At 43.6% G+C, this 17,186-nt stretch overlaps 4 protein-coding genes across 8 annotated transcripts; 1 reads left to right on the top strand and 3 right to left on the bottom strand.

Moving 5' to 3' along the window:
• Positions 1–1,842: 1,842 nt before the first annotated feature.
• fax (failed axon connections) lies at positions 1,843–10,041 on the bottom strand. Of its 2 annotated transcripts, none has more exons than XM_017252071.3 (6): positions 9,909–10,041; positions 9,099–9,663; positions 4,897–5,235; positions 3,582–3,925; positions 3,409–3,511; positions 1,843–3,346 (listed from the first exon to the last, which is right to left on the bottom strand). In XM_017252071.3, the coding sequence occupies exons 2-6, from the start codon at positions 9,504–9,506 to the stop codon at positions 3,293–3,295; spliced, it is 1,248 nt and encodes a 415-aa protein (XP_017107560.1). In that variant the 5' UTR covers positions 9,507–9,663; positions 9,909–10,041; the 3' UTR covers positions 1,843–3,292. The 2 variants fall into 2 exon arrangements, with proteins under 2 accessions (XP_017107560.1, XP_017107570.1); XM_017252081.3 differs by having other exon boundaries at positions 3,582–3,916; positions 9,909–10,040.
• Positions 10,042–10,702: 661 nt separating this feature from the next.
• Serinc (serine incorporator TMS1) lies at positions 10,703–13,283 on the top strand. 4 transcript variants are annotated; one of them, XM_017252139.3, is made up of 7 exons: positions 10,703–10,857; positions 11,160–11,715; positions 11,774–11,883; positions 11,939–12,122; positions 12,176–12,385; positions 12,698–12,839; positions 12,902–13,283. In XM_017252139.3, the coding sequence occupies exons 1-7, from the start codon at positions 10,822–10,824 to the stop codon at positions 13,038–13,040; spliced, it is 1,377 nt and encodes a 458-aa protein (XP_017107628.1). In that variant the 5' UTR covers positions 10,703–10,821; the 3' UTR covers positions 13,041–13,283. The 4 variants fall into 4 exon arrangements, 3 of the variants coding, with proteins under 3 accessions (XP_017107628.1, XP_017107618.1, XP_017107610.1); XM_017252129.3 differs by having other exon boundaries at positions 12,686–12,839; XM_017252121.3 differs by having other exon boundaries at positions 12,677–12,839.
• On the bottom strand, positions 13,175–15,059 carry GluRS-m (putative glutamate--tRNA ligase, mitochondrial). The gene is made up of 4 exons (XM_017252109.3): positions 14,664–15,059; positions 14,194–14,604; positions 13,751–14,137; positions 13,175–13,691 (listed from the first exon to the last, which is right to left on the bottom strand). The coding sequence occupies exons 1-4, from the start codon at positions 14,999–15,001 to the stop codon at positions 13,280–13,282; spliced, it is 1,548 nt and encodes a 515-aa protein (XP_017107598.2). The 5' UTR covers positions 15,002–15,059; the 3' UTR covers positions 13,175–13,279.
• Positions 15,060–15,154: 95 nt separating this feature from the next.
• Positions 15,155–17,101, bottom strand: TyrRS (Tyrosyl-tRNA synthetase). The gene is made up of 4 exons (XM_017252094.3): positions 16,392–17,101; positions 15,966–16,332; positions 15,583–15,906; positions 15,155–15,527 (listed from the first exon to the last, which is right to left on the bottom strand). Exons 1-4 carry the CDS (start codon positions 17,029–17,031, stop codon positions 15,281–15,283), a joined length of 1,578 nt encoding a protein of 525 aa, XP_017107583.2. The 5' UTR covers positions 17,032–17,101; the 3' UTR covers positions 15,155–15,280.
• Between the last annotated feature and the right edge of the window lie 85 nt (positions 17,102–17,186).

Here is a 17,186-nt window from a genome sequence, read left to right as displayed (position 1 = left end):
GTAATAAATTCCGTTTGCCATATTCGCATGATTTGCTCTGATTGGAATACGTCTTCAATAAATTGCCAGTTTGCCAGAAATGTCGCTGATAGAAGGGATGGGTTTGGGGGCTAGACCAGGGGTGGGTGGAGCAACGTAGTGCCGAGGGGCCTGTCATTCTTCGATGTGTTTGCATTGATTAGTTGGGGGGCTTAGAGCCCGAACCCCTATTTAATGTCTGATGACTTCGAAGCGTTCGAATCGAACATAAAATTAAATGTTGATTAGACAACTTCCCGTAACTTCACCAAAGGGTGGGGGGGAGGTGACGGGAAATTTATTGGCCTAGGCCCCTAGGTCAAATATCGATTATCGCCCGTCACTATATACCGTTATTTTGGGTCAGATTGAATTGAATGTCAATTTGATTGGCATATCTGGGATATACAGTCTATACTCCAAACCGAAAGTCTCCTTTGTGACCTTGAGAACCGGAGATGGTTCCATTATTGTGTTTACGATTTCATTCCGGCACCGAGTTTGGCATAATTGAATTGCTTTCGGTTGGCTTTGGTTAACTCCTTAACTGAGATCAATTATAATTGGAAAAAATCATATCAATTAAAAATGTGCCCCAATCTGATTCATCTAGCCTGATTGGCGATGACCGCACAAAAAAAGCTACGGTACGGGGGCTTCTTCCTCCCTTGGTCACCGGGGACCAGTGAGTGCTATCGAGGAAATATACGGCCGAGTACGGCCAAGTACTATGACTGGTTAGATATGAATAAGCAAACTTGAATTAGAGTTATCACGGGGCATATGTCCAAAGATAACTCGAGTGTCATAATTAAATTTTTCTCTGTTTCCCGTAGTATACCCGTAGCCTTTTGCTTCACATCGTAAGCCACCCCGGCTTAAAGTCGACCGATGCGACTTCTTTATCGAGACACCCGGGTATACCTACCTATACGTATACGGTATACGGTATACCTGTCGTAAATCAGGGGGGCGCATTTTGGGGCTTTGTTTTGTTTTGTTTTTATTTTTTTTGTTTTTATTAAGAAGCATATTTATTATATATAAGATGTATGTAATACAATAATTTTTCTTTCTGTCCTGGTTTTTTTTTTCGGGGTTTTTTCTTTGTTTTCTTTTCATCTCTTTTATGGTTTTCGGTTTCATTTCGGTTTATCGTTTTCATTTTTGTTTTGTTTTTATCCATTTTATATAATCATATAAAACACTGAGCTACAATACAAATATTTTGATAAAAACTTACAACATAACCTTTAATACATAAAAATACTTGCGTAGTCTACAAATCGTATCGTTATAGAGATTTATTCTGCTTCTGCTTCTATATCGTCTTGCTCTGGCTCTCTTCTCGGATCGATCGATCGTGGGTTTCTTCTGGTGCTTCTTTCTTTCTTTTATTTTTTGACCTTCCCCTAAATTGTTTTTACTGCTTCGGTCGCGCCTGAATGGATTCTGTATTTGTTCTCGTTTTATTTCATTTCTCCTTAGTTGTGTGTGAGTTTTACCCTATTAAAAGATTTCATTCATTCATTCCATATTTGGTGTGGCTCTTGAATGTTTCTTCAGAAAGAAGGTTCGCGATAAGACAAAAAAAAAACAAAAGGACCACAATAAACACCGAGAAATCCGTGAACGAGGGAGGCCGACTGGATAAGGGAGAAAGTGTGTGATAGTGAGAGTCGAAGAAAGCCCTCCCAGAAGACAATTCTTCTTCGCCAATTAGCACGAGTTGTTCTTCCGATTCTTCTCCTTGGATGTGTGTTTCTATGAGTTTTGTTGTTTGTTTTGTTGTTGTTGTTTGCAGCGTTTTAATTACAGTACAAATTATGTTTATAATTATATATATATTTGCATAATCCATATAATTAAATTAAATCGTATAAAACACAAGACAGTAGAAAAAATATAAATGAGTCGTACATAATTTTGTTCAGTGGACGTACCAAAAAATGTTGAAACATCGATAAAGCAACGCTCTGAGCATCTCATACGAAAAGGATTTTGGTTAGCAAAATCATAATACACAATACAATTACAATAATATTTATAGAAATAAAATATAATCATAATATAAAAAAAAAAAGAAAAAACACCAACATACTGTTTTTATGTTAGGTTTTTCTTTCTTTCCTCTGTTTTTTTTATACACATATTTATGCATAATGGGCGTATATAAGGTTTATGTATATAATTATAAGTAATAAATTTTATCAGCATTTTTAATTATTTGCACACGAGAATCAAAATTACTATTTGCAATCATATATATATAAAAAATAAACTTAATTGCCGGCGTTCCGTTATATCATTATATCGTTCCTATACCATTCTTCTCATCATATATCATTCCCATTGCATTCCATCCCTACTCCACCGTCACTATATCATATCATATCCTCCTATCGTTTATCGTTTATCGCGTACTGGTTTTGGGATCCTTTCCATTTTTATTATTTTTTTGTTTTTTTTTTACTTTAAGCTTAATCAATTTTGGAAGAGTAAACAATACCATCGAGTTGCAATTGTTGCTGCATATGCTATATATATATATGTGAGTGTGTCTGTGTGAGTGTCTGTGAGAGTGTGAGAATGTGGATGAGTGTATTATATAGAGCGCTTTGAATGAAAACTAATGATTAATGCGTAATGTATGCTGTTCTACACCTTCCGTCCTCCTATACTCTCCTACATCCTTCATCCTTCCTATCTGCCTTCACTCTGTTTTTTACTCACGTTTAGCTCACTTCATCTTTTTGTTTTATTCGAGTTCTTTAACTAATTTTTTATAATTTCTCCATCTATTCGCCCTCATTCATCTTAATATTTATACGTATAAACTTTTATAATTTTATACTAAATGGTTTTTTTTTACGTTTCTTGTTCTGTTAATACAAACGTCGTCGTGTATATATATAAAAAAAGATGTCCAAAGTTTTTACGTTACGTTATTGTATATACTTTTTTTTTGTTTTTTTTCCCTTTTCTTTTTTAATTACTTAGTGGATCGTTTTGATGGTTTTGCCTGCGTTTGCTTTACAGTTGTCCTAGGTTTGTAAATGGGTGTTTTCATTTTTTGTTTTTGTTTTTTGTGTTTCGAGTGGTTTTCTGATGTCTGAATGCTTATATATGAGAGCGCAGCGCCTAGCTATATAGGGCCTTACTATATAGTATCGTACTACATATGTATATATATATAATGTGTGTGTATGTGGGGTGTTTTCTCTCGATCATACACATATACTAGATATATGTACGAATATAACTAACGGCGAATTTACTTTGTTTCCTCCTTCTCTTTGTTCTCCTCGGTCGACTCCTTCTCGTTCGACTGTAAAGGATTAAATTATAGCTATTAGTATAAGGATCTTGACCAGGTAAGTATTAACCTACCTTGTCCTTCTCCAACTCCTTCTCAATCTTGTCGCCCTCGGTGCCTTCCTGCTCATTTGATTTCTCCTGCTCGCCGCCTTCCTTGCCCTCCTTAGTCTCTGGCCTTTAGAGTTCAAAAAAAGAATCAATTAGTTCCACAAATCCTTGTTTGAAAAAAGTCTAAAAGTACTCACTCTGGCTTGGGAATGTGTGCATTCAGATCCAGCTTCGTGCAGATCTCGTCCCAGTCGGGGAAGCACTTGTCCTTCATGCGCGAAACATGGCCAATCAAGTTGGGGCACTTCTCAGTCATGTAGTCGCGCAGAGGATATGCGATGTCCTTGGAGAGATAGTGGAGCTGCGAGAGGACCGCAAACGCGACCACATCCAAGGTAGTGGGCTCGTCACCAAAGAAGAACGGCTTGCAGTCGAGCATCTCGCTGAGCACTTTCAGATCGCTCTTGCCGAACTCCTCGATCTCCTCGGCGCTGTGGACACCGATGCCATGCGCCTTCAGCTTCTTCGTGCCCTGGAACCACTTTTTGTGTTGAATAGATGTTTGCCGCACAGACGGTTACGGTTTACGGGAGATTACGGGGGATATTAAGGAGGTTGGGAGGATTCACAAGCATTCATTAGGGGATTAGGGGAGGAGTTCAGTTACATGGGGTTAAGGGTTAAGGATTAAGGGGCACAACACATTACAGTTAGATGTTCAAAACCAAAGTAGTATGCAAAAAAGAACGAAAAAGAAAAAAGAGAAAACCATGCAGAGTTAGTGATAAAGTAACGATCGTTTTTTCTTGTTTTTTTTTTTAATTTTTTTTGCTTAATTTTTTGTTTGTTGTTTTGATCAATTCCAGCTGAGGTTTGGTGGGTTGCTGTTGGTTGTTATGTGAGAACCCGATGGTGTTATAAACAATATATCCCTTTACGACACGATTTGTTTATATTAGGCCAGGGTTTTCGGGGTAAACTATGTGTTGGGGATGGTTGGGTGATTGTGTGTTTGGAGTTTTAGTTTGGTTTTGGTAGGTGCAACTTAATACTCTACCGCTTCCTTTAATTGTTTATTTACACTACCCATCCATCCCCGCCTAATCCACAACGCCAGCCAACTGGGGAACCTCTTCAGTTTTGAATTTCACTTGAATCTAAACAAATGGCGGATGATACATTTGATTTTAGGAACTGGCTGGAGTTCAGCTGCTGGCGGTGTGAAATGTACGGAACCAACTACTTCAGCTACTATTTAATTCGAACAAAAAAATATGCTATAATTTTGGGTATCCTCTACTGGTCTAACAGGCTTCAATCGGTTTTCATATGTACGTATTGTTTGACTTTGATTTAGAATGAAAACAAACTCAGTAATAGAATATATTAACATTTGTGAAAACGACCAAAAAGTATGCAATAGATTAAAAATTCCATCGAAAATCATACAAATTGACGCAATGAAAACCAAAATACCATGATCATGACCTTCGATTCAAACCATCCAGTTACCTTGCGACCAAAGGTGATCTTGAAGAAGAAGTTGAGAATGGAGTTGGGCAGCCGCAGGCCCAGGGCGTGCTGCAAGTTGACCTTGTAGCCCTTGAGCACATTGTCCGGATACTTGGCCCTCCAGTAGAAGATGATCCAGATGAGATGGTTCTCCAACATGGCAATGGTGGCGTAGGACACATTCCTCTGCTCGGCGGTCAGTCCAGCATCCAGGTTCTTATCGTACTTGGCCGACAGCTCCTTGATGATAATGGCAGAGTCGGCGATTTCCTCGCCGTTCAGCTCGATGAACGGTAGCTGACCCTTCTTGGAGCGGAAACGCATCTTATGATCAACATTCTGAAATGGGGAAAGAACACAACCGTATATTTATTATTTCCGTTCGGTATGATGAGTAATAGATTGTGGAATTCGAGGGAGTGGGATACTGTTGTTTATCCCCCACACCTTATTATCTGGGAGAAGCATAAAAATATTCATTTTGCGGAAAATCATCTTAAATGGTCATCATTATCAGTGCTTTAAGTATTCTATATACAGAAGAGACTTTAAAAAGTCTTAAGGTCTTGAAAAAGAAACAAAATTATCATTATCCTTCCAAAGAGATAAACATTCCTACCCCTATGTCTTCCTCCTATCTTCACAAATCTATAAATACCCAAAGAATTGTAATGTCCATATGGACGAAATATTGGGTTTTTTTTCTCATGACTAACGGGAAATGTAGTTCAATCCTTAGGATGAATACCGGCCGCTAGATGGTGCTCATGACATACATATAGCCGGCAAACGTGTCCTACCAATGTGTATGTACATATTTCCTATGTATGCCAAGCAGATGCTGAAAAACCAACCACTACACAAAAAGCTGTACCTCCCAGGAACCCAAAACCCAAAACCCACAACCCGAACTCTAGCGTTCAAACCCAAATCCGACTACGAAAAACCCACCCAGGAACCAACACCCCTAACACACACACACACAGAGGCTAACGCAGACACCAATACAAATGCAAATGTGAGCACAGCGGGAGGGAGACTGCGTTCCAATTGCCCGCTATTTGAACATTTTGACATATTCCAATACTTCCAGTGTGTACACACGTCCGCCGTTTGAACATGAACCGTTACACGGCTCGTGTGACAGATATAGGCGGGTGTCCGGTTCTCTAGATTTCGTTTTCGGCTTGGCTGCACAAATCTACATAATAATTTCTAATTAGAAATTTGAAATTGCTGCCACAAACAAAAAAGCCGATCCGAGCCGAGCCGAAACCGTTGAAGCCGTTGGGCCGTTGGCATATTTTATGCTTTCGCGCCCTGCCGAAAAGGGAGAGGCAGGGTGTGGTTGCCCGAGAGAAATGGAGAGAGACACCGGTAGAGAGAGAGAGAGCGAGTGGCGGCGGCGGTGTGTTATAGAGAGATTTCCAGCAGCATCGCAAAAAGGGTGGAGTCCCGTCCACATTTCAATTCCAATGATCCACAAAAAAGGCAGCCTGTCTGCTCCCACTTCTTCTTCTTCATCTTCCTTCCCCATCAGCGTCTTCTTCTTCTTACTCTTGCCCACCGCCTACGCCAATGAGCATAACGGTCGCCTGTCAGGCCATAAGAACAGCCGCCACATTGTCGCCCCACAATGCAAATATTTATTTTTTTATTGAATCATTATGCCAATTAAGGCGACAATAATGGAGTTTATGATTGCTCGATTTTTTCGCCAAGTGTAAAATCCAGCAAACATCAAGAAGAAGAAGATGCATGAACAGCAATGCAATTATGCAGCTCATTTGTGAAAATGTATGAGTGTGTGTGTGTGTATCCACACCCTTGTTCAAAAATCCAGGGAGAGAGCCAAGAGAACCCCAAAATTGCAGTCGAGCGAGTGAGCAACAACAAAGGCAGTTGGCTGTTGTTTTAATGCAAATATGCGGTTTATTAATTAAAACAAAAGCAACAACAGACCCACTGAAATAAAACATAAAACAAAAACAACAACAACAACAAAAACAACAGCAAGAGCAGAAAAAAAAAACTTCACTTCCTTTCACACGTACAGTTGCATACAGCACAACATATGCGACACAGAGTTGCCAGATCCGCTGGCAAATTAAAGCGCGCCAGCATTTTCTTTATTTGAATTGTAATCAGTTTGCGAAGCAATTGAAATTTATGCGTCGTCGATCGCCCTCGACTTATTTGTGTTTGTAATGCAATATGCATATGGTAGGAAAAATGTGAATTAATTGCACAATCTACAAAGCGGCAGCGGGCGACACTAAGGAATTCCAGCAATGCGGGCCACCGCCTCAAAAGCGAAACTGATGTGCTGTTGTTGTTGTGGTTGTTGTTGGTCTTCGTTGCCTGGCTGACTCGCTTGCTGCTTGGCTGTTTTTGTTTTTGTTGTATTTGTTAATGGGCGCCGCCGTCGTTGTAGTGTGAAAAAAATATGCATTTGGTTTATCATCAATAAAGAAACAACTTCTGCTCTTGTTTACACTGATGAATGTGTATACAAAAGCAGGGAGAAAAAAAAAAAATGCAGTGGCAGCGGGGCAAGCAGCGGGTAGCGGGGGCCCAGGGGGTAAACTGGCTTAGTCAGTTGCAGTGAGTTGCACCCTCCCTTTGGTGATTAATGCAAGCAACGCTACGCCACGGACAACAACAAAGACCGACCAGAAATGTCAAAGGTCCACACAGTTTGTTGAACTCTTTTTTTCCTTTTCCCTATTTCATGTCCCCCCCATCCCTGCTAGTATTATTAATATTTTTTTTTGGGTGCCTCGTTATCAGTGGAAATGAAAATGGAAAGTATTTTTCAGCTGCGGGCCAACTGACGGACTGTCAATCATAATTGCCTTGCAATGCATGGAATGCAACATATGGCAAGATGCGGGGCGAGGCGACGGCGGTGGGGTGGGGTGGGGTGGGGTAGTACTTATCGGACATCTGTAGATTCTTCAATTAAAATTCCTCAGAGGCTCGTTTTTCATTAACCAGTGTAATTAATAAGATTAAACAACAATTGCGTCTCTAGTTTTGTGCGGGTGACCGCACCCATTCCTCCCCGTTCCCGCTGCGCCACCCACTGTCTCAGACCCCTGTCCCTTTTATAGTTTTTCCCTCCCCACCACCCTCAAAAGTGTCTGTAAGCCTATAAAAAAAAAAAAAAAATATGAAAAATATGCAAACCGCATCGCGCGCTTTAAAAATGAGTAGGAAAAAAAGCGAAAAGCTAAAATGGAAGGCCCCAATGGAAGTCGTTGACAGTCGCCCGGCTGCTCCCCCTGTCCGACCGCCCACACCATTACAGCTACTTAACGGGCTGACAGATAAGAAGAAGCAGCCGAGGAGCCGGGGACCCAAGAAAGCTATTTCTGAGTCGGTCTTAAACTGCATCAATTTTAATTTTTTTTTATTAAAAGCAATTACAAGCTGAAAGAAGCAAGAAGTTGAAGGAAAAGTGAAATAAAAAACAGTGCAGCAGCAACAAAGACAAAGAGCAGACAAGAGAGAGTGAGCGGGAGAGACAAAAGGAGAGAGTCAGAGTTGGCAAGTGCAAAATTTGAAGCACGACTTCGTTTGAAGAGGGGTGGTGGGGCCGTTGTTTGGGGGGAGAGTGGAGCATAAAAGTTGTGCTTTTATGAGAGGCGTCAGTGGCGTGGGAAATGGGGATGAAGGAATTGCAAGTTTCGCAAACAAAGAATGGATTTTTTTCCAAAAGTATCTGTGATTTTAAGAAAAGACCTATTCCAGGGCAGATCCTGTACTGCAAATAATGCAATTATCTATGTTAGGACTCCCACTCAAAATCCTGCGTACGCCCCTGTAAGGAGCAGCACTGAGGCAGCGACGCCGCCGCGGCGTCGGCGCACACACAAATTTTATGTATACGCTGTTTTATGTAGACGACGCACGCACACACTCACACACACAGGGCCCGGGAAACTGGAAGAGCGAGCGAGAGAGTTGATGCTAAATGTATCCCTTCTTCAGCTACGGGGCAGGGCAGGTCACACACACACAAACACACACGCGCAAACAGGCTTAGCACACAATCATGGCGGTTGAGAGCTCTCTCTCCCTGTTCAACGCTCTCCTGCAGGAGCCAGGAAAAAATCTGTACCGCAAAAAATGCGTGGCTTGAAAATCAGCCAAGGAAGAATTCTGGGGCTCCGAATCCCGGATACGGAGTTGGGACTCACCTCGTACTTTAGGCCCACCAGGCGCAGCCAGGTCTCCACCTTGAGGCAGTAGGGCGAGAGGGAGGGCAGCAGAGGGGTGCGTGAGAACTGGTACAGATAGATGATGTCCTTCTCGAAGTTTGCCTTGTGCACGTTGAACTTCTGTGCGGGCGGCGGGGCGTCCGTCTTGGCCACCGCTGTGGCCTCCTCCTTCTTGGCCTCACCGTCTCCGGCAGCGGCGTCCGCCTTCTCCTCTTTGTTATCCTTGTCCTGGGCAGCATCGCCCGCGCCCTCCTTCTCGGCAGGGGCGGCGGCTGCGGGGGCGGCCTCGGTCGCCGCTGCAGGCTTGTCGGCCTGCTCCGCGTTTTCTGTGCTGGCCGCCACCGCGGGCGTTTCCTCAGCGGGAATCTGGGCTACTTCAGTTGCCATTTTATTTGCTTTTTTTTTTAATTTTCTGCCTGTCTAATGTATGTTTTTCCAAAGAGGCTGCTTCTGCTGCGCTTTCTTCGGCTATCACACTTTCCTTGCACACGCGAACTCGGAACTCGAAACTTGAAATGCGAAATGGAAGAGCGATCTGGAAAATCTGGAAAAAGAAAATTGTTTGGTGGTGGCGGTTCTGTTGCGACGCTGTTAAGGCTCTGTTAAGGCTAAAGGAGCGGTAGCAGCGATTCAACTGAAGAGAGAATTCTGCGACGTCTCTCTCTCGCGACCCGGACTTTACCGTCTTTACAGTTTTAAAAACAGCGCGCCAAATTTTAAATGATTTTATCTTATATTTTTAATGTTTCTTTTTTTGTATATATCCCTAGAACTCGATGTTTCACTCACAATATTATCCGTTATCCGTTACCCGGTACATGCGTCCTCTGTCGCTGTCGGTACATTGATTCTCTATTTTTCGTTGCTCTCCGCTTTTATACCCCGGGTGGCTGTTGCGGTTCTGTTGCGACGCTGTTATGTCTCTGTTATATCGGTGTTTTATCTCACAGATGGCGCCAGCGGTTATTTTTTATAGGGTTTTCGGTATTTGTCTGGCAACACCAGAAAAATATATCGAAATTTACATTGAAATATGGAAAATAAAACAAAAGTGAGGGTAAAAACGTTATTTTGAATTTAAATGGGAATTATTCTTACATTCTTTATTTTCCAAAATAAGTACAACTAATATTTGTTTTCCTAATTTTTTAAAACGACAGTTTTAAAATTCTCTTTCAATAATTTTAAAATAAACCAATTATGAACAATTTGAAGACATACAGCCAATACAAAAATAGGTCAACTATTATTAGTTACTATTATTTCTAAAGTGTGGCCGGTATTAAAGAACTTAGCCCACATCTGTTAAAAACCTAATATTTTTCATTTCTATTTCCCGAGAGATAGAGGTTTGAAAAACATGCTGTTATTAACATAATTATTTTAACACAAAATATTCTTTTTGACCAGCTTTCCCATTATACCTTTAAAGCGTTCTCTTATTCTTCAGATTTGGTTTCAAAGAGTTCTATTCTACTGCCTTACATTTTATGAAATTTATAAAAAGAAATCTAAAATTCCCGCTGTACATTATTTTAACCGCAATCACACTTTAAAATATCAAAATCTAACGGGAAAAGGCTGAGGTGACACCACTGCCACAGGGAGCTGTTCAACACTGCTGGAAGGGGCTTTGTTTTCCTTGTGAAAATTGATAATTTGATAAAAACGCAATAAGCAAGTGCAATCCAATTCTTCTATAATGGGAGCTGTCCTAGGACTCTGTTCCGCCGCCCAGGTGAGTTGGACAATTCCAGACCAGCCAAGGAACCGAGCAGCCAAAAAATAAGTTTTTCCATTTGGCAACAAATCAATAATGTCGCCATATGTTACCCCAGGGAGTCCCTAATTGTGGGATTCTCCCTTCCTAGATCGGGGTATTCCGTTTGAACTGTTCAGATGGGGAATTCTTGATTCTCAGCAAGCATTGTCTTGATTATGGCTATTTTCCTTTCCAAAAAGAGTTTAAATATGATATCCTTAAAACGCATCCAGACAAAGGACTTCAATTATTTTATTGCCTTTGTTTTTTATTTCTAGTGCGCTATGTGCTGCGGCGGCACTGCTGCCAGCATGTGCTGCTCGGCCTGCCCCAACTGCACCAACTCCTCTTCCTCGCGTTTCATGTACGCCTTCATGCTGTTGGTGGGCACCATCCTGGGAGCCATTGCCCTCTCTCCGGGGCTGCAGGAGACCCTGAAGAAGATGCCCTTCTGCATCAACTCTACTTCCACGTACAGCGCCGGTGCCCTGAGCACCTTCTCCGGAGGAACCTTGCAAGCTGACTGTGACTTCGCCCTGGGCTATATGGCTGTTTATAGGCTTTGCTTCGGATTGGCCTGCTTCTTCGCGTTGATGGCTCTGATTATGGTGGGGGTGAAGAGTTCAAGAGACCCGCGATCCAGCATCCAGAACAACTTTTGGCCCCTGAAGTTTTTGATCTGCTTTGGAGCTGCCATTGGAGCCATCTTCATTCCGGACGGGTCCTTTGGCCCCTCCATGATGTGGGTAGGTCTTATAGGTGGTCTCGCTTTTATTCTCATCCAGCTGGTGATTATTGTGGATTTCGCTCACACCCTGGCGGAGAACTGGATAGGTGAGTCATAAAGGTCACTCTCTCTAATGATTCATTAAACATCATCTTTTTATTCCAGAGAGTGCCGAAAACAGCCGCGGGTATTATTATCTACTAGCTGGGGCCACTTTGTTGTGCTATATCTTATCGTTGACTGGGATTACACTGCTCTATATCTACTTCACCACTGTGAGTGCGCCATGGACAAATATTTGTTTAGGATTAACCATTTTCCCTCTAACAGTCCACCGCTTGCGGCATCAACAAGTTCTTCATTTCCATAAATTTGATTCTTTGCGTGGCCATTAGCGTGATCTCGATCTTGCCGGCTGTTCAGGAGCGTTTGCCTCACTCTGGACTGTTGCAGAGCTCTTTGGTTACCCTGTATACGGTTTACTTGACTTGGTCTGCTGTGGCCAACAACCCGGGTAAGATTTTTAAGCCTATAGACTTCTCTTAAATGAATATAAACCTCTTTTAGAGAAAGAATGCAATCCCGGCATGTTTGGGCTGATGGAGAGCTTTAGCAACGCCACCACCACTCCGGCCCCATCGACTCACAACTCCAAGGTTACTTTCGATACCACCAACATCATCGGTTTGGTTGTGTGGCTGCTGTGCATTCTGTACAACTGCATCAGCTCGGCAGTGGAGGTGTCCAAGATTACCCATGACAACAGCGAGAAGCGTGGTAAGTTTTGTGTTCCCCATTCCTGGTGCTCCGTCCGCATTCCCATCCCACTCCGCATTTCCACAGTTTCCATAACGCACATTCGATCGCCAATCACTTTTCATTTAGTTCGCTGTAGAAACAAAACCAAGCTAATACTGGTAATTAACACTCTTTTGCTTTTGGCCGCCTTTTGATTTCCTGATTTATTTTCCGACTAACACCACTAACCTGTGACTGGGTTAAATGATTCTTGAAACTGTGTGAAACATGGGGCCGCTGCCGCTCCTCTTTGAACTCCGATTAATGTAGTTTTAACAGAAGCTCTATCAGACACAGAGGCTGGCACGGATGCCAACGGAAAGTCCAACACCGACACCGAGACCGAAGGCGTCTCCTACTCCTGGTCCATGTTCCACATTGTCTTCGTGTGCGCCTCGCTCTATGTTATGATGACCCTGACCAACTGGTACCAGTAAGTATTAAGTCCTTAGTAATCTTTGTGTGGAATACTCAACATATGGTGCCTCCTTTCAGACCCAACTCGGACATTAAGCTGTTTAACGCCAATGAGGCTTCCATGTGGGTAAAAATCATCTCCAGCTGGCTGGGCGTTTTCATTTACGGCTGGAGCTTGGCCGCCCCAATTGTTCTCACCAATCGCGACTTTAGTTAAGCGATTTAAAAATAGCGATTACTATCTATAGGAGTGGTGCTTAACAAAGCAAATCGAGAATGGCCAAACGGAACCGAAAGAGCAGATAGTTTTGAAACTGACGAAGAATAATCATACATAATTTTGCCTCTTAGTGTGGTGTCTACTCATTGATCTTATTCTCAAATTGCAACAGTTACAGTATATATATTAAATGTAAATCTATAAACACTTAAACAATATAACTAAACTTAACCAAATCAAGACTTTTGTTTCAACTGGATCTCGTCCTTGGGCAGAGCTTCTCTGAGACGTTCCAGGGTCACTGTCTTGCCCAAGATCTCCATCATTTCAGCCACGCCTGGACCTTCTTTCAAGCCGCTCAGTGCAGCTCGTAGACTCTTCATCATCAGCGGGAACTTGATGTTTTCTTTTTGGGCAAAGTTTTTCAGTCTGACATTGAGGTCGTCTTTATTAAACCCTTCATGTGCGTCGAGTTCGTGGATTAAAGTATTCAGTTGCTCTCTCGAGAGGTCCTTTAGCTCATAACTTGATGGTTTCACCCACAGGAAGCTCAACTTGCTGCTGGTCAAATCTTGCAGAAGGGTCAGACGCTGGGAGGACCAACGCAAGACGTCCACTACGTGTTCCTCAGCCAGATCGAGATTTGAACTGGAATTTTAAGTAAATTATAGGTTCTACGTGAAATACTTTAAATAAAGAAGGCTCACTGTTTTGGATAGGCTTTTTTGACTAGTTCCTGAACGTTTCGGATCAAAAGCAAGCGGCTCTCATTATCCGCCAATCGCTGTTCTATTTCAAGTCGATTTAGATCTTCGAGTAGCTCTGGGTTTAACCTACTAGGATGGGAGTTGACTCGCTCTATAAGAAACTGTCTAGACAGCTCCTGAACGCTGAGAAGTTGCTGCTTGCCACTGTCTCTATGCTCGAATCCACCGCCCGCGGAAACCACATAGTTCAGTAGAGCCAAAGGAAAGTATCCCTTCTCCCGGAAATGCTGGATACCTATGTCGCCCTGTCTCTTGCTTAGTTTTGTGCCATCGGCATTTACCAAGAGCGGCAGATGTCCAAATTTGGGAGGTTCCCAGCCAAATGCTCTAAGGAATTCCAGAAAATGTAAGTAAGTTAAGGGAGATATTAAAAGAATCCTTACTTGTAGAGCAGGAGATGCTTGGTGGTAGATATCTGCCACTCCACTCCTCTCAAGACATGAGTGATGCCCATTAGATGATCGTCGACCACGTTCGCAAAGTGGTAGGTGGGGAACCGATCGCTCTTCATAACCACGGGATCGCCTTCGTTGTCGCTGACATTGTGATGGACTTTTCCGTAAATGAGATCATCCAGCGGCTCCTCATGGTCCGTTAGCTTGAATCGGATGCAATGAGGGGTTCCCCTGTCTAAGAGGGACTCCACTTCTGATTTTGTTAGATGCCGGCATTTGTTATCGTAGCGCGGAACCTGTCGTGTTCTGACCGCCTCCTTACGCAACAGATCCAGACGACGTTCCGTGCAAAAGCACCTGTAGGCAGTGCCGTTTTTCAGTAGCTCCTCGATGGCTTTGCTAAAATCATAAGTAAACAGTTTAATTAATTAATTTAGGGGTCCCTTTTTGGTAGTTACCTGTAAATCTCAGTTCTTTGGCTCTGAACATACGGTCCAAATTGCCCACCAAAACCAGGACCCTCATCAATCTCTATGCCCGCCCACAGTAGATCCTCCACCAGGCGTTCACTGGCACCTGGAACCAGACGCGTTTGGTCAGTGTCTTCGATCCGGAGCAGAAACTTTCCATTCAAATGCCGGGCGTAAAGAAAATTGTACAACGCCGTACGGAGACCTCCCAAATGCAAGTATCCTGTGGGACTGGGAGCAAAGCGCACTCGCACTTGGCTTTGGGATTGGGAGTAGGAGCGGTGCAGCACCGACCAAAAGAGGTATCTTTGGCTAAATTTCCACATTTTTTAATTTAAAAAAAATCTAATGGGATGCAAGTTTTGTTTACATCGAACAGCTGTTAGATCGAAAGGAACTGCCAACCTATTTTATTACCAGTTGTTGGTTAACAGAGGCTTAACATAGGCGCCTGATTCATGATTTAAAAATATGAAAGATTTAGAGACTTGCGCGCTTTATTTAACAAAAATGCATTTTTTTCAGAAGGAATTAATAAATTAGCAGCTTGTGAACATTCGGCTTAATAAGTATTACACGGCTCAGGTAGGCTGGTACGTGGAGACCTATTTAATAGAACAGTTGGCCAGCTTGCTGGAAAGTTTCTCGCCCTCGGGCGTCAGCAAGAAGTTGTCCTTCCACACGGCCAAGCCATCGCCGTTTGTCTTAAAGTCGACGGAGAGCTTTTCCCATACCTTCTTTTTGGGATTCAGCTGCTCGTCGGGCGTGCCACTGAATCCTTCGAAAGCGAGCCGGCTTCCAGGAGCAGCTGAAGCCGGGACTATAATGGGCTCAACAACAGTATGATCGGCGCTGGAAAGGCATAAACAATTAATGGAGTTTCAAGAATGATCCAAGCCAGACATACTTGGAGGTGCACAGAACCATTCCCTCTGAGAGAATACCACGCATCTTGGAGGGCTTCAAATTGCACAGAACGGTCACTAGTCGCTGTTCCAACTCCTCTTGTGTGACAAACTTGACCAGGCCACTGATGATTGTCCTGGGCTGCTCCTCAGCCAAGTCGATCTTAAGGACGTAAAGGGTGTCGGCATCGGGGTGGCGAGCTACCTCCACAACCTTGCCCACGCGGATATCCAGACGATAGGGGGCATCCTCATCAGCGCCAGCAGCTGGAGCAGCTCCAGCCTTAACCTTTGCCGGTGGCGGATAAGCAGCTGCACTAAGTTTTCTACAAAAAAAGGGTTCCTTTAGAGAAGATTAAAATAATAGAGATTTTAAGAAACCCACTGAAGTTCTGGCTTCTCAAAGGCCTTGCGAATGGGATCCAACAGTCGGTTTATGTACTTCTCCACCGTGGCTTTCAGATCACCTGGGTGTAGCTTGTCTTCAGCGTAGTACTTCTCCAGATCCTCGTACTTCAGGAAGGTAACATCGCCACCATGCTCAGCCTCTCGGTTGACCTCGAATCCTTCTCCTTCTTTAAAAAGTGAGAACAGGACGTGCTTCACGAAGGATAGCAGTCCATTGTCGGCAATGTTTCCGGGCTCGCAGAAGGCCTTCTTCAACTTCTTCTTGACATTGGCGGGCGAGTCCAGCAGGTCGATCTTGGAGTCTTCCTCGGAGGAGGACATCTTGCCACCAGCCAGACCAGGCACTGTAAGTAGATAACTATAATGAAATACGCTTCAATTTTACGAAATTACGATGACTCACCCATGGGGTTCATGAAGTGGATGCGCTTCTCATAGCCCAGCTGGGGCAGGTACTTTTCGGAGAAGGTGAAGATCTTACGCTGATCCACGCCACCAAACTGGGCGTCCACCTTCAGGTACTCCTCGTCCAGGGCCTGCAGTCCTGGGTAAAGCAATCCAGAGAGCAGAGGGTACTCCACCTGCTTGACCACCTCAGCTCCGGCCTTCTTTGCGTCGTGCTGAGTCACAACCGAGCTTAGTTTGTAGACATCGAGGGTGTATTCCTTGGAAAGCTGGTAGTCGCTGCCCTTGACGAACTTCAACTTCTCAAGAGGAACTCCAATGGAGCTCAGCATGGCTTTGATAACCTGCTCGTAGTACTGGGTCCTCAGCTCCAAGAGGGACCACGGCGCCTTCATGTTGTCCAGGTAGGCGTGCAGATCGGCAAACAGGATGGTGACCTCGCAGCCGGCCTTCAGGAAATCGGCAATCTTCGACATGGGCACGAAGTAGGCGACATGTGGTTTGCCCGTCGTCGCCGTTCCCCAGTAGATCTTCAGATCCCGCTCTCCGAGGATCTTCGTGAGCTTGTCATCGCCTAGAGTCTCCTGCAGGTTGCGCGTTATGAGCGCTTTCTTATCAGCGGGCGTTAATCCAACCATTTTTATGGAAATTCTTGCGTGCGATTTCGCCAAATGTTGTTGGGGAAGAGGAAGAAGAAGACACCTGCATGCGTGGTAAGCAGCTGATGGGCGGGCCAACTCGACGAGCACTTAACAGCTGTTACATCACTGTTATTATGATGTATGTAATGATG

The sequence above is a fragment of the Drosophila bipectinata genome, chromosome 3L (genome assembly GCF_030179905.1).
Source record: "Drosophila bipectinata strain 14024-0381.07 chromosome 3L, DbipHiC1v2, whole genome shotgun sequence".
Taxonomy (NCBI): Eukaryota; Metazoa; Arthropoda; class Insecta; order Diptera; family Drosophilidae; genus Drosophila; species Drosophila bipectinata.
Note: the sequence above shows the minus strand (reverse complement) of the source record. Positions and strands in the feature narration are given on the sequence as shown.